At 36.2% G+C, this 17,435-nt stretch overlaps 1 protein-coding gene across 1 annotated transcript in view; it reads right to left on the bottom strand.

Moving 5' to 3' along the window:
* The window catches only part of LOC104522909 (tolloid-like protein 1), a gene marked incomplete at its 5' end in the record, with an annotated part of 77,471 nt that overhangs the window by 9,777 nt on the left and 50,259 nt on the right, over nucleotides 1-17,435 (bottom strand). The window contains 5 exons of the mRNA XM_010165323.2: nucleotides 2,615-2,742; nucleotides 4,155-4,280; nucleotides 10,423-10,603; nucleotides 13,567-13,727; nucleotides 16,681-16,806. Coding sequence (XP_010163625.1) covers nucleotides 2,615-2,742; nucleotides 4,155-4,280; nucleotides 10,423-10,603; nucleotides 13,567-13,727; nucleotides 16,681-16,806 — 722 coding nt within the window. The remainder of the gene's footprint in view (nucleotides 1-2,614; nucleotides 2,743-4,154; nucleotides 4,281-10,422; nucleotides 10,604-13,566; nucleotides 13,728-16,680; nucleotides 16,807-17,435) is intronic.

Here is a 17,435-nt window from a genome sequence, read left to right on the forward strand (position 1 = left end):
ACACAATTGAGTCAAGCCAACTTGGAATCAACGGGAACAGACGTGATCCAAAACCAGAACTTTGTTTTCTTTTAGAGGAAAATTATATCAGTTTTGTTCACTTCTCATTGCTACAAAAAGATCACTCTCTAGGAAGCACTTCTCACCATGAACTGTAACAAACTCCTATTATTTTTAATATTTGACTTAACACTGGGATTCCTAAGCCTGCAGGGGGACAGTACAGGGGTCCCACAAAGAGGAACAGAAAAAATGCCTAAATCTGTTGTGAGTCTAACAGTTAATTCTAGTAATCACAGAGAGAATCAAAGTAATTTGTTTTTCAAAAGGAAAAGCAAATCTTAATATTAAGTCTTTTAAAAGTTCAAAATGCCTAATATTTCAAAAAACCCAGAGACAATCTCAGTGTTTTTTAAAAAGCAGTCAGTTCCTAGCAGTGGATCAAGCCTGAAAGAGAAGAATTGACATAACCTTTCCTTAAAGTTGAACATGACTGAGTAGTTGCTGCTAACTTTCTCTCTATTATTCAGTGCCATCAGAGTTCACAGATTATTTAATAAAGATGGTAGTATAATTAAATCACACACTATCTTCCTGGGACAAATACTTTTGAATACCTACCCCATCATGACTACAGTTCCCATTTTGATTGTCTCATTAGTGGGAATGGTATTCAGAAATGTTACACATAGCTTCTGAACAGCCAGCCCTTTCCATCTAAAGCACTCAACTGAGTAGATACGTTGGTGGCACTTACAGATAGCTGCCTGAACGGGATACTTAAGTCTGTCTCTTATAAACATCCGGCTTATTAGTTTATGAAAAATCTCTCGCTCTGCTACATACATTTTCAAAGCCATCCTTATCTACATAATTCGTTTTAAAATTCTTAAATGTACATCCATTTTTTCATAGGCTTATAATTACACCAAATGCTTAACTTTAGCATTTTTAGGAAGAGACTTTTCAATTATTATCAGAGTAAGAGCAATCACAACAGAAGATGTTTCTGTACACACATCCCTCTCAAAAAATGAAGCACAGCCTCACAATTCATGTGGTTTGTTACCATGAAGAAATCAATTCTCTCATTGTTCAATTTGACTAAGTAAACTGTGAGGAGTAAAATTAAATATGGTGTGAAAGTCCAAGAAAAAAATATTTATCCATAGTGGGAGTATGGTATTAATATTATTAACATTATTCATACAGCATTTTGCTGTACTAGATAGATTTTGAAGATCTTATATACACAGAACTTAGTAGATTGACCCTACTGGCTTGTACAGAAAAGTGCATTTCAGACTAAACCGTTGAGGTATTTTTGAAAATTCTGTCTAGTAAAATTTTGTCTTATTTTTCCAATTTCACTGGCAAAAGCCAATTTAAAAACCTTTTATTTTAAAACAGACCATGTGACATTTTACTGAAGAAATATGAATGCTTGAATTTTGCCTGCTGAGGTTAAAAGTACTGAAAAAACTTTTACAGTAACATGCCCATGCCTGGCTGGCTTTGGTTTATTCATCTAGTATGAAGACGGCTTGCTCAGAAGTGACAGCAGGAAGGCTGCCTGAATCAAAAACTTTTTCCACCCTTTGAATGGACAGATCATGAACACCAGTCATTTTCTGCAACCCCCACACCCCCTAGAAGAGTTTAACCCTTTTATTTCTGGTGAACAGGAATCAACGCATGTTCCTCACATCAGCACCAGTAACAGGGTTATGGTGTTGACTAAGATCAGGAGTTACGAGACAATGTCCCTTTCATCCCTGCTTCAATATTGACTATTGCTTCTACCTCTCTGAAGTAGAAACATCTTTTTTCTTAAGTTCATTTGCTCCAAAACACTTGTTACATCAATTTAACAGATTTTAAAGTATGTAAAGGCCAGCTTTTGCTGTGGCTGTTCCCCAAGTACTGTGGCTGAAGTGAACACTACAGTTGATCTCGAAGCAGAAAAGCCCCCTGGGCAGGTCTGTGCCTTTGGCTTCATACAGAGGCTACGTAACCTCAGTAGGTCTGAAGAGCTCCTTAAGCTCTGCTAGCCTGTCTTTAGTCACCAGAACTGTCCTCAGACAGCTAGACACAAAGGTCACTTAACTCTACTGAGGTTGCTCTTCTATGTTAAAATTTTGAGCTACTTTTAAATGAGAAGTCCAGATTCTTGTTTTTTGTATCTTCTTTTCCTCTTTGAAAAGTACAGAACAGAAATGAAAAAGGTGTGTGGAAAGGACTGTTCATAACTTTTAATTTTGTTTATTCTATATATCAGAATTTGCGTAAATGGCCTCTGCCATATTTGTCAAAACTTTGTGCAAATTTTATGGATTGCAACAATGATATAGTAAAGTCTTACAGGAGAAAAGTATTCCTCCTGCCCTTTGCTGTCCAGTATATTTACAATCACCACAAATCACCACATCTCTACGATACTGAGTAGCCCCAGTTGGCCAGGAATGGACAAGAGTCAGCAGATTTTTAAAACAGTTTACGTCTAGGCTGCAAACAGATAGTAAAGCTTAGTAATAGTTTTGTATTGTTGAGTAGTCATTTGAGAAGCAGGTTTGGTGGAAGAAAAGAGAAAAAGGAAGAGTAGGCAGAAACTCACCAATTTGACCCTCTGCCCCGGGGTGGCACTGATTTCCCATGTGCACTCCTTTCTGCTGGGATACTTGTCAGGCCAGTTGGGACTCATGATGATGCCGTTGGGACTGTGGATCTTCTGTTCACACTCAGCTGTGCCAACAGTGATAGCATCAGTTAGTCTGGGGGTCTGCATTCAGAGACAGCCAGAAAAGTACTCTTTTTTGTCAGGCAACCCACTGAACGGAAGGGATCTTTGGAAAGACAGCTAGGTGTGCTCTTCAGTGCACAAGATCATGTTCTTCCCCTTTGGTAAATGCTTTATGCCAATTAACTCAGCATGCTTGCTTATTGATTGTTGTGAAACATACACTGTTGTTTACAATGAATAGCTTTTTTAAAAAAATAATTATAAAGTAATATACATAAGGTAAGTATTAAATTAAATAAAATATTTCACTATTCCCCCCATTCTACATACAAATAAGTATGAAAATCCATATGAGAAATCTTGCTACTCCAACTTCAAATGATATTTCTTCAACATTTCCTTTTTCTCTCTTCTCACTAACTTTTATACTGCAGCTACAGAGCAATCATTTTGATTTCTAAACCACAGTTTCTAGGGACATATATACAACTAGAGAATAGCTAAGACTAAATTGTGAGTATGTACCAAGAACAGCTTAGTCATTCACATCGTAAGAATCACCAGAAGTGCGTCTCTATGAATAAATACAAAGAACTAAAAGAAGACAAGAAGAAAACCAGTTTCATTTTTGTATTTGTTTTTTTTTAACAATCTTAAATTGCTTTATAAACATCAAAGAATTATTCAACAGGAATCTTTTAGAGCAGGCAAGTGTCATTCCAAAACCAGTGATAATGCAAGTGATTCACAAAGGGTACATCTTTACTTGCAAATTAAGTCTATGCTAGAATACAGCCTTGAGAAATTACAGCAGCTCACATGATATTGCACACTTGAGGTTCATTTGCAGATAATCTAAATTCTACTTAAGCCCCAAAGCCTACTGTTTCCTTGGAAGTAGCCGCACCTTGAGACAGCAAATAGGAAGAAAGATGCGTTAGGACTTGACTGGAATTTAGATTGTCTGAATATGTCCCCTAAAATAAACCCAGAAAGCCAGATATAGTTCCAACCTGACTGTGAGGAAACTAACTGCTACTGATAGGAGAAAATGACAACTTTACCAGGCTTCTCTCCAGAAACTCTATCCCTGTGTTTAATACAGCATTAGATAAATAATCCGTCACAGCTTTAAATGTTCTATACTTCACAGCACTATTAAAAGTAGTGCTCCCTGCCAGTGTACCAAGTTTTCTAAACCACATTCCTGTGGACCTCAAACTCAGCTACACACAAATGCTGGCGATGAAGGGGATGGGAAAGGGGAAATAGGAGAGTGTTTAAGTCCAAATGTCTAAGCACCCATTACCAAGACCTTTCTTTTATTTTCTTTTCCTTGGAAGGAGAGCTGCAGAGATCTTTCTGTACGACAACTGTTCTGTATAATCAACCGTTCCAATACCTTAGCACTTACCCTCCTTGCAGTCATGTTTGTTTTCATGTAGCACAAATCCATTTCGGCACTGGCAAACATAGCTTCCTACTGTGTTGATGCACTCATGCTGGCAGCCACCATTGTCCTTTGAACATTCATCCTTGTCTAAGAAACACACAAGAAGGTCAGGTGAGCATCACAGCTAGCAGTAGCCCTTGTTACCAAAAAGAAAAAGGTTTAGCATAGTGTTTGAGTACAGAAAAGGATAAACTAAAGCACAGTCACTCTTCTCAGTATGGCAGTTTCATGGTACCTTTGTTCTAGCCACTCATTGCTCAGCCTGCAACCTTGCACCACGGCACAAATAGTTTGTCTCATCTTTCTAGGAAGTGAGATGTAGTTCCTAGGGGAGAGGAACACAAGTAAAACAAGCAAGCTAAACCAAAGGAGATAAAACAATTACCAGCATTTACTCTTTCAAGAGTTCTAACTGGTAAAATTTCATAAATATCTCATCCAAAGTTTTATTTCAGTAAACAAGAGGAGTTTAATTTATGGACAATACATAAAAGTATTCCAACTTTATGCAAATTCCACAATTTAATGGTGGTGCGTTGAAAGGAATATGTAGGCCAAGCAAGATTTCAGGCTTTGCACATTAAGCATGTAAAAAAAGATGGATTCAACATAAACTTTTTTAATAAGTTGATTTCCACCCCCCCCACCCCCAGCAGAGTGACAGCGTGCTTTACTTTTAATGATTCTGGACATTACAGAACATCACAAAAAGAAAAACATTTCATTGAAAAACATACAAAAGAAACTGGCATTAATTATTTCAAGAAGATCTACAACATAGCATGCAGTGCTGTTTATTAACATATAATCCTTTAAAAGAGCTTTTAGTGTGTTAGAAGTAAGCAGAGAGTAGGGGAGGAAATATGACCTGCATTAAACAGCTACAAATTCATTGCATGGAAAAAAGCCAAACTAGATTAACAGGCTGTCATTCTAGCAAGTGGCCTCAGCTGCCACCCTTCTCTGTCATTCAGCTGTTGTCATTTTAAGCAAGGCTGGTCCATTTAAAAGAAGCAGGCTGCTCCTGACTTAAATATATATACACACATACATGTATATACGTATGTGCATGAATATACCTAAATACATGTATAGACACATGTATATACACCCTGAGATATAAAAATACATACTTATATAAATATCTATACATAACCACACATACACATATTAAACTCTGTCTTACAAACTGTGTCATTTCAACATGCAAAAGAAAGGAGATAAAAAGCAAAGTAATTGTGATCATCCCAAAAGTCCAGTTGTTGTGGGGCTGGAATGCAGAATATTCACCCCCTTCAGCCTCATGGAAAGCAGCAGTAAGCGTTATCTCCAAACAAGGTAACATGTAATGTTTCAGACTTTAGCAGGCACAGTAAGAATTTCTATAGATTACAAGCCACCAATGATAATTTGAGTCTTTTTTTGTGTGTGTCTTACATACGTATTTTTTCCATGCCTTTACTGACACTCATACTCAGTAACACAACAGAGGAAGTTTGTATTATAATTGCATACACATCAGCTTTATCTGCCAAAATGTATGCAACACTTGACCATTGCAGGTCTTTCCATAAAAATCATCTTCTCCTTATAATATATAATGATAACGTACATTAATAGAAAAATTCTGCAAGTCAGACTTAAGTATGCACTGCATTTTGTCCTGTAAATCTCAAATCTGTTTGCACTGAAAGTTTTTGGAAGCTTTCTGCAGATATGAATAGATTTGAAGGTTAAGAAACAGTTGAAAACATAGGTAGCTGCCAGAATCATACATCCAAAGGCTTATACTAGTTGTCATTTTGATTAGGAAGGAAGCATAAAAGCTCCACAATACACTGTCTATGCACCTTGCAATGCAAGTCCCAAAATGAGGTAGTAAATCTGTTTAATTTCAAACAAAGGTTTTAGTCTTTCATCTTTGCAAAAGCAAGCACTATCACAAATTAATTCCATGTTGCAAGTGAAATAACAAGCAAATGAGAAATTAGATATAATATGAACAAAACTCTTCAGTATTCCCCTCCTAAGCATTAATTTGTAGTTTTCTAACAAAATAACAAAATAAGTGGAAGGCAAGCTCAAAATGCATTCAAGTTAGGCTTTCAAGTACAGAGTAGGTATACAAATTCTAAATAAAAGCCCTGTCTATTTTCATCTTCCACCAAAGTGTGTGAGAATACCGAAAAGTATTTTAACATCAAATAAGCTTATATTCTGTAAAATAATCTCTTAAGAGAAGTGCATAAGCAAACAGTCCCATGATGAACCTTCTCAGAGATAAAACAATGGACAGAAGGTAGAAAGGAAAAGCTTCACAACATATTTGAATCACAATAATTACTTGTACATGGTTAATCAAGGATGCAACTGTTGAACAAGCCTTCCTCACACTTCATAATTTGGAACAGACTTTCTGTCAAATTGATTGCCCAGTTTCAAAATTCATGAAAAAGCAATTAGTCTGTATTAGTTATAGGAACAAATGTTTTGCCACGTAAAAACAAAGCCATTTGTTATACTGACAGATGGAAATGAGTCTCCCCATTCTGAATGGATACTTTCTTTCTTTTCTTATTTCCGTACTCAGAACAGGGAAAGATCCATTCTCAACAAAATGTTAGATTGAATCATTCAGAGGACAAATGGTCGTACCTCTGAGACCCTCAGAGGCCACCAGTCTGTGAATAATACGTACTCGGCCTGAAGGGACCTGTATCAAGTCCTTGCAAGATTCAAAAACAAAAATTCTCTCTTTGCAGCCAGCTTTCTTGTCTGTGGAAAAAAATGTACCAGGATGGCACCAGAGATGAGTTTGTGCTCCAAAACAAATTTTCTCAAGGCTAGAAACATTCTAGCTTTCTCTTTTTAATTGCTCAATGAATCATAACCCAAGAAAAAAATGTCCCAACAAACCTAACTTCTATATTACATCAAACACCATGTATGTTTTGAATGATCATGCAAAAAAACATGTTTATTTAAAACACTGAAGTAACTCTAAAACTTATGATAAATGGAAGTAGTTTAGCGACATATTATCACAGGATATTAATCATACAACTACACAAAAACTGATTTAAAGAAATTATTAGGCTATCTTCTCAGAAAAAGAAAAAAATATGTGTGTATATATTATTTTTATCTTTTTCACTCCCTAGAGAGGAGTTATTTTACACTCCTTTAGTCTAATGTGCCCAGCAGACTGCAATAGGTCACTGTCTTCTAACAAGAGGAGAGAAAGAAAGGACAGAAGAAAGAGAGAGGGAGAAAGAATAAAAACCTAATTACTGGAAGCTCTTAAGTTTAGAAGCCTAATATCCAATTCCAAAAATCTTTAATAAAAGTTTTAAAAATATTATATATCGTGACTCCTGGTTTCTTTTTATCCAAGAAACTCGATTATAAATATACAAGAGTGTCTCTGGAGATTAGCTAGATCTCTGCAACAGCTCCAAACTGAGCTTTTTTCTGAACTGCCCCATCAAGTGTAAAGTTTACAGAATGTTGAAAAAAAAGTTTTTCTCACTTTCCAGTAGCACCTGTCTGGCTGTTAACACCATTTTACAGCCAAAAATGTAATTGCGTGTTGTCTTATATCAACATAAATTACCTTCCTAACGCAGGTCATCTGTTGCCCTGTGTCACTGTTTTCTTTCACAGTTTATCACAGTCAGTTTCAACCACTCAAAAACTGCTTTCTGTCATCTGAGCCGGCGCTGTGCCATGCTTTCTCAAGTTTAGCCATGGCTGTAGAATTCATCACCAAAAGAGTTTCAAAACAAACAAACAAACAAGTTCTGTGGCTGTGCTTGAGGAACATAATACAGTTCCTAATCTTCAAATTAATATAATTTATCCACCTGTCTCTCTTGCTGAGCATTGCACATGCCCTTTACCAATGAATAGACTGCAAGATGCAGTATTTTACTCATTACTGATTTTTTTCATTATGTATCTCTTTATAATTAAATGCTTACACATATTTCTATTGTGATTTAATTAATATAGTTGTTAAATGCCTTCCAACATCTTAGACACTAGCACTAAGTATTTCTCTGCAGACATAATTCTGAAAGTATTGTATTCTGAAGACAAGTATGCAAAAAACCCCCACTTCATCAGCTGAATAGTAATAGTAATCAGCTACCAACTCCCAAAATTTAAAATACTTGAAGTCTCAAGTTAGTTCTTCATTAACAGACCAATGGCATATTATGTACATGTCAAGGAATTCGGGGGTGAGAAAGTTATAGTGTTTTATGGTCACCATGAGAGTTTTGTCTGATGCATTATTCAGAGATGACAACCTCTTTTTAGATACTTTAAGTTCTGAAGTTTGATTTGTCTCAGACATTACAAAGTTTGTGTTTTGATCAGAAAATATTCTCAAAAGGGGAAAGCCAGACAACAGAGAAGACTAGAATCTGCTAGAAATTATAACAATGGGAAAAGAATTGACAAAGAATAAAAATAAAATACAAAGTGTCTGAACTCATATGAAATGAGAGAAGAGATTATGGCAGAAATGTATTACGAAGCATTCAGTAAATTTATATGTTCAGCATGTCCGCAAAACATAACTTCTGAACTAGAGAGCTTACACAAATTACAAAGCTATCACTGCCAATCTTATCTGGCATAGCTGTATAGATCCTGTAAATACACAAAAAACTTAATTTGCAGGTCATTTTTAGAACTGGAATATGTCAATACTTACTCCTGTAAAAAGTCAAAATATATGACAATTCCTACTGGTGCTACTAGGCCAACATGAAATGACTATTTGTGTAACCATTTCTAGGGGGAAGCTCTGTTGTGCATATAACATTTATTTACTACAAATCGTGAGTAAACCTTGAAAGCTTCCTGCTAATGTAAAATATAGATTTGAAAGTAAAGAGTGCTACTATATGTAAAGAAGAATCTGAAAGACTATGACCATAGAAATGTGATTACTAGAAAAAATAACATGCCAGTAGGAGGTAAAATGTTTGTTAATTTTTTTGTATGAGATGAAACACTTTTTTCATCATTCATAATTGCTTAAGAAAAACATTGAAGCAGTCATAATGAGAAAAGACTGAAAGTCTAAATGGTTTGTGTTAACGGTTATTTTCCTCACATTCCAAACCATATCACTTATACAATATATTGATTCTAATTACTTGGTCAAAGTTAAGTTAGTTCTTAAAGCTAACCAAATAAATACTATTTTCAATTCAGCTTTGATAAAATATTTTAGCAAACAAATGCTAATAACAGTGCCTGGTAATACATTTTGCTACATGCTAAACATAATCAGGATTCTCCAGATTCAGATTTTTAACTGCTATCAAAAAACTTGGGGCAGAATTCAAATCCCAAATGCTTCTGAACTACTTCTAGTTTGGACAGGACTGTCGTGTTGTTTTACACAAGATAACATAGCGACACATGTGTGAATGTGTAAACGCACAAGAAAAACACTAAGCAAAATGCTACTACTTAACACCAGGTGGTACCCTGCCACAGCCAGATTATAATATTGTCGTCTAGTCTCAATGGGTATTTGCAAAGATCACTGTTGTGCAAATATTTCCTCACATCTTCAGCTTCACTCACATCTAACTTTATTCAAGGATGCATGTCCTCAGATGTTATAAACTTCCAGGGCTCTGATCTGCCTCAGTTAAATAATACTCATAACTAAAAAGACATACATCTTTGCAAGAGCAAGGTCTTAAACTCTGTTCTTCTGCAAAACATTAAGAAGTGCAAAGTTTGGCAAGAAAGTAATGATAATGTTAAACAAATGTTGTAGCACAAAGTAGTAATTTCATAACTAGTGCATTAAGAGACCTGAGTGCAAAAAACACAAGTGTACACAATATGTAATTCATATCACATTACAACCAGGATTTGAAAAAATAGCAACAAAGCTTGAGATAAAACAAATCTAATCAAAATTTTTAAAAACTTAGTAAATTTGTTTTTCCTCTGTATCTCACAAAGCTCATTTACCTCTGTCTAAAAATATATGTGTTCCATAAATTTTCTACTATATACAGACTTTACAATTCAGAACAGTATTTTTAGACAGGAGAGTGGTTTATGCTTATACAAATAAAACGAAGTCAAAGCTACCAGGAAAACTATAAGGGAAAAGGTCACTCACTCTTATACCAAAATACATTAGTCAGTGTATGCTCAGAGGCACTCACAGGTACACAAGAGTGATTTTCTATACCTGAGAAGAAGTGTGCCTTGAAGCCTTTTTTTGACACAGTGTTGTCAGATCTGAACTCAATTCGCATGTTGTTGTACTGAGAGGTGATAACTTCAGGCACTTCTGTACCACAGAATTTACCATGTAGTTTAGAATCAGAAGAAAGGCCGCTACGAATCTCCACATAATCGTATTTGCAAACCTGAGAAAAGAAATAACTTTTTTTTTGTTATCCAAAAAGAAAGGCATGAAGTTATTTACAAATGCAAGAACTCTGATTGTTATACACTGCTTGATAATAAAGGATAATAATATCTTTTTTGACTTTTCCCTGAAAAGGCACTCTGAAAACATTTGTAAATGCTTACAAAGGTTTACTGATTTTATGTAAGAATATCTTAAGGTCACTAAGGCATAGCTGCACTATGCATTACATTCAAAATTATATTTTGATAGATACTAATCTGTGTTTAGCATCGAAATTTCAGCATGCTTAGTAATGTTTCCATTTAATCTAAAAGGTAGAAATACCAGTGACATTAGACCAAAATCTAGAAATATTCACCCTAAAAATTATACCTATTTTGCGCCGCAAACCATATAGCCAGACCTACAAATTTTCTACTGCTCACATCTCATAGATTTTTTTTAAAAAAATATTTTAATTTAGAAGCTTACAAGATAAGTTTTTACCATGATGTATTTAAGATTTTTTTTTTTTTTAACAAATAAATAAATCAATACTATTAAAACTATACACCGTTCTTTAACAGTAGCGTAGCTATAATTTGGAGGTCTGATACATGTCATTTTCATTAAAAGGTTGAAAATAAAAAACAGTAAAATAATGTAATAAAAAAAAATCCTTATGCAAGGCCTACTACTCGTGATAATACTTTCAGTGCATAATCCCTTGGTCAACCTAAAGCCTTCCACCCAAAAACTTCTAAGCTTCTTAGTCTCAACTATCAATCATTTAATCAAAAATGTCCCAGCTGTCTGCAATTAATAGCTTAAGAGAAAACAGTGGCCAGGAGGATTCATATAGAGCTTAGATTGTCCACTAAATCCAAGTTATATTCAATAAACCACAATTTCTAGTCAAAAAAGAAATGTCAGGGGAGCTGAAGGGGTACTATAGAAACAGCTGTTTTAGCCTTTTTTTCTCTCTCTCCTTATGCAATATTAAATGACTATCAACATTTCCAATTTTTGCAATATAATACATTCTAGACTTAGATTAAATTTTCATTGTTACTGGAACAATTTTCTTATGTTGCAGAGTTGAAAGTGACTAATTCAGTTGAAATTACTTTTGCACAATACAAAAAACCCAAAGATTTATAAAAATTGAGTTACTGCTACATGCTGATTTATATTAATTCTAAGATAAATTCATACTAATGCATGTGATTTTCAAATATAATTCACAATGTTAATAAATCACAGCAGTTTCAGCAATACATCAGTGGTGAGTTTTGATGGTTTCATGGTTTTAGATTAGAAACTAAATGTAATTTCAGATAGGTCTAACTTCATAAAACACTATATTAAAGACAATAATTACAAGTTAAATGTAAGATTAAGATTGTAAACAGTAAATGTAAAATATTAAAATTGTAATATTTGAAAAGACATACTAACCAAACATATTAAAATTAGAGAATTTGCTCTAAAATGTACACATTTTAAGTCTGCACTCAGACAACATACTAAAATGTTCCGGATATTATGGGGGGTTTTTTTCTGATTTTTACAGGTACCATTCTCAGTACTACTACTTAGTAATAGAAAGCTGAAGCTGATTAAGTAGCACAGGAGAGGATCAAACCAAAGTTCTAAATGTTGAAAATATTTTCCACATCTGCTGAAGTTATGTATCTTGTATGACCTTAGAAAATTGATTTAAATTCATTATACACTAGTTGTCTTCCTTGCAAATCTGGCCTAAGTACCAAGGAAGTACAGGAAAACTGCTTTATGATTTGTTCAAATGGTAATTCAATTTTAGTTCTTTGGGTTTTGTATGATTTTATTACACCATTTGGCTTTCTTGTAATGATGATGATAAGAGGACATCAATGTAAACATGGTAAAAAAATCATTTAAAATAATTTGGAATTTCATAGACTTTAGAACACACCCTAAATTATTTTTAAAACTAAAATCTCACATTGCTGCCTCTGTAAACAATTTTGAGATATTTCAGAGAAGCCATGTTTGTTTCTTAGTTATATGCAGAAGCCTGCATTGTTTCTTCATTATAAATTAAACTCCAACTTTTAACACTTCACAGCCCATGCCCAAAACACAGTACATCTCCACATCAAAAACATTGCTACAGATTTGTTTAGTCAGAAATAAAGTCATAGGAGATGGACTCTTACTGCCACATGAAGAATATACAGATAAACTCAATGGCTACAGCATGTTATGGCAAGAGTACAGCAAGGGAACTCGATGGTATGACAGAGTGGTGCCTAGGAAGCAAAATAAAGGCTGAAAAGTTGATGTTGAAACCTGTATTTCACCCAAAACCCAAAACCACCCCATTTTGTTTAAAACTGTAGGCAGCAGCCCTTACCACATGGAGGGCTCTGCCATACCCCTCTCCCCAACCTGGGGAAGAGATCCTCCATGCCTCTGGGGGCTGCCCAGCTCAAACACTGCTGCTATTCTGTTGTGCCTTGTTTCTGGTACTGCTCCTTTTAAAATATTCCCCCCTGAGATATTTGTAAGTGATTTAAATGCTCCCTTGCTCCGTCACTAACCAGAGCTTATGTATACTCTTTGTACTCATAGTCTGTAAAGATGATTTGGTTTCTCCAGATTTTCTTCTCTTGAATTCTTTCCAATATGCCTCAGCCATTTGCTCTGTTTTACTTTGTTGATAAAAAAAGTCAGCTGAGACTCAGCAGAGAACATTTCATTTAAATTTCTTGTAATACATATGCATTTAGATGATATGTAAAAGACAGCTATTCTCTCCATGTTTGTTTTGAAAGAATCCAGAAACAGTCCCAAAATGAAAACAAGAATATCTATGGTTATTGTCAGCATATGAAGAGTCAGCAAGGGGTTTATTAGACAATATCTATTTTTGAATGCTTGGGAAACCGTTTAGCATGTAACAGATTGTACAGCTCTTTGTTCGCAGTTACTTACTTCATTCCCTTCTAACTCAAAAAACTCAAACTTCATTGAAATTCGGTATTGCGTCGGGGCAACCACCTGCCACACACAGTTTTTGTTTGGAGGATACTCTTTGGGCCACCCTGGTGTGGTTATAGTCCCATTTAGCTTTGTCAGGAGTCCTCCGCAAGCAGCTGTAAAATTAAAAGGGAGAGCATCGTTTCTTGACTGAAACTGTGTTTTACTATAAACAGAAGCACACTGAGAAGATTCAGTCCTCTCATTACTTATACTGCTGTAATGCCCAAAGAGACTAATCAGAATCTTGTTTTATCATGTTTGGTACAAACAAAGAAAAAAAGACAGCCTCTATCTTGAACAGCTTGCAGGTTTGCGGACAGAGATAAGTTTCAGGACTACACAAAGCGTTATCATATTCATTCTTTTCCCTTCCCTCCCGAGACTCTGGTTATTCTCTCACAGCCGTTCCCATGCAAGTCCTCTGACCTCACCGCCCTGCCCAGGACCTTGACCACCCCTCTTCTGACAGATGGACTACTTAAGATGCATTTTGCATTTCCCCAGCTTCTCTTGATTTTTGATCCAGAATCAGCACTACCTGTCTCACCTTATACAGCTGTATATGCCCTCATAACCTACTAGATAGGGTCACCTCTTTAGGATAGCAGTCATGTACTCTTCAGTCACAATTACTTTTGCTGAACTATGGATGTTCAAGTAATAGAGAAAATATTTGGCATATATTTGGAAATAACAGTCACCTCTATGCAACAGAACAATGCTGTACTATGTCTGTGAAAGCAGTTCAAATACTAAAGGATAAACACACTAATCTTCACCATCTGTGGAAAAAAAAAAAAAAAAAAAAAAAAAAAAAAAAAAAGGAAAGCAATGGGACTTTCAGGGGTTCTCGATCACACTCTGCTCCATTGATACCATTACAGCACTGTGACAGCACTGGGAATCATTCATAAATCTCCTTCTACTCCACCTTCTTCCAACTGATCACTGCTAACACTGAATGCCTTAGAAACAGTCTATTCCTGTCTAGCTGATGGTCTCACATACTACTTCATCTAACACACCTGTGAGAACTCTCCAGCTTCTGTGTCAGGGCACAGTTGGCCAACCCAGACACATACCAGGCATCTTCCTCCTGGCACTGGATTTCCATGCAGAAGATTTCTTGGCATACATGTAAAGGTAATATGACTGAGGTGGAGGGACTAAGACCCTGAGTCACTCCTCAGTGTGTCGAAAAAGACCAGGCACAGGTTTAGAGATTGCACTCAGATGACACAAGCTATACCCCCAAATGATCCAGTCTAGGTCAGGACAACCACTGCTAGTTTTCAGTTTCTACTTTTCAACATCACTCCATTGTTCCTTGAGGCAATGATGGCAAACATGGAAATAGTGGGGAAAAAAGAATCTTACAGTTTTCTAATATGCTGCCAGTGGGAGAGATTTGGATTAGACCAGCATGAAGCAATTTTCTGCTCATGTCAACACGGCAGTGAAGCATTAGGCAGAGTTTCTGAATTAGAGACTTCTACCCTGATATTATGCATGAATTAATGAAGCCAGGTCACTCCTTCCTTGAATTCCCAAACTGTGTAACAAAGACATAATGCTCACTGTGACTACACAGTGACTTTAACATAGCAGTCCTGAGTGGCATCTACATACAGTGAGTGCTACCTTGCATGGAACAAATGCGTATACACTTTTAGGGATAGTTCAGGGTTTTTGCTCCACACTGCAATGCACTTACTTCAAGTGACTCCTCCTTTTGCCAGAGCTGCTTTTCTCTTTGAGGGCTGGGGAGGTATTTCTTCTCTGTTTCTCAGAGGCAGAGGGAAGAATTTTCTGAAGGACTGGTAATCTCCCTAATATTCTGACTCAGAGCAGCAGGCAGACTAAACCAAATTCCTTACATAAATTTGGGCTGATTATCAAAGGCCCAGAGATCAAACCTCCGCCTTCATGGCCCCCTTTAGATTAACCTTACTTTCTGCATATTGCCCAATATGCAGACATCTAAATAAATTGTATTTCTAGTGCACTCACTATTAAAGTTGGGGAGGGAACAACTGAAAAACCAACCAGCTTGATGAGAACCACAATCTAACATGCCTGTAGTCTAGGACCATCACCAGCTCACACAAACACACACACCTCAAACAAAGAAATAAAAGTAACTCCACAAAACCAAAAGCCAAAGAACAAAAAGTGCAAAGAAACTAAGCAACACTACCCCAAATTGTGACAAATCATTAAATGAAGCCAGGAAATTGGAAACAAAAGAGACCAGTGAAGCACATCAGAAGAAAACTGTAACTCTGAGCACTCCATTTGCTCAGAAATGAACAGATGAACTGAGATAAGAATAATTTGTGCTATTCCCAAATTTATTGATGTTTATGAATAAAAATCAAACAATTATTTGTGCATAAGGATCAAGACCTTTTGCTTCTTTCCTTTGATATGAAATATGCATGGAATTTAAAATCTTATCTCAGTCCTATCCTACTTATACATAGACTTCCACTTATCAGGTTTTGATTTCTCCAAATGAATACACTTTGCTCACCCTGAAAAGCAGAATTTGTTTCCAGCAAAAAAAGTCCACAATGTAACTGGGTGAGGGGAGGACTTCTCTGAGCTTTGAGCTAGAATAGAAGATCTTGCTCTTCAAACTTGCCAGCTTCCTAGTCACACCCCTGTCAGAGGTGGTCAGAGGGATCATTAAATACTCTGATTCTGAGACAGTGGCACATTGCTCTGCTGATAATTATCTCCTCATGCTTAGTGGGAGATTCTGTTTTAACGAGTATGAATAACATAAAAAGTGGTTTGGGAAGGTACGAAGTCCTGCTTTGCATCATTCCCAATCGACTAACAGCAAAACCCGCAGACCTAAATTAGTGACAGACATCAGATGAAGATGACTGCTGTGGACAGACTTAACTTTGGCACTCCTACTTAAAAGGGAGCACTGGTTTTCCAGGCTGAGTTCCACAGAAGTCACATTGCTAGGGCAGAGCATACAAAACGTGTAGCATTTCATTCAAGCAATGGCACTCTGTGAGCTTTAAGAGCTCATAACACAGCAACGCACTGTACCTTCACAACTCTTTTTGTCAGGACCAAGTTCATAGCCAGGATCACAGGCACACTGGTAACTGCCCAGAGTATTTACACAGCGCTGTTCACAGCCACCATTGTCAGGTTTGGCACATTCATCTTCCTCTGCCAAGACAGGGAAGAATGCAAAAATGTGTTAAATAATTACTTTCCTCAGCTGCAATTGCTGCATCAAAATTAAACTAGAAAGCTGTACTCATGCCATTATAAGGTGTACTACATAACACACTGTGGTTGCTAACTAGAGCATTTTCAAATGCTAAGGAGACCTGTGACTGAGAAAATAAAAATTTGTCCTTTGTGGGGTTTGGATGGAGTTTTTTACAGCAATACCTACTGACAGCTGCAGACCTAATTTATAAGCACTTTGTGAGCACCATAGAATAATTCAGGCAGCCATAATCTAAAGGTTGTACAAAGTATTGAAAGAAAGATTGAAAATCCACAGCAGGGTCACTTGAAGGGCACTTTATCTCCCACAGAATTAATTTGTGCATTATCCCCAATTCATACTCAAAAACAGATTAACAGAATCCTCAAATCCCAGGTTTTCATTCTACTGATATTAAAGGGAACAAGATGCATCATGGATGGGGGAGGGAAAGGAATAATGTATTATCTCTCCTAGTTCTGAAGTATGCCCACGAGATTAATTGTTAAAATATTCCTTAGATGTTGAAATATTGTTTCCTTACACCAGTACAAGTAATTTCTTCAGAACAAAATGGAGCTCC

The sequence above is a fragment of the Antrostomus carolinensis genome, unplaced genomic scaffold (assembly GCF_000700745.2).
Source record: "Antrostomus carolinensis isolate BGI_N321 unplaced genomic scaffold, ASM70074v2 scaffold5413, whole genome shotgun sequence".
Classification (NCBI taxonomy): Eukaryota; Metazoa; Chordata; class Aves; order Caprimulgiformes; family Caprimulgidae; genus Antrostomus; species Antrostomus carolinensis.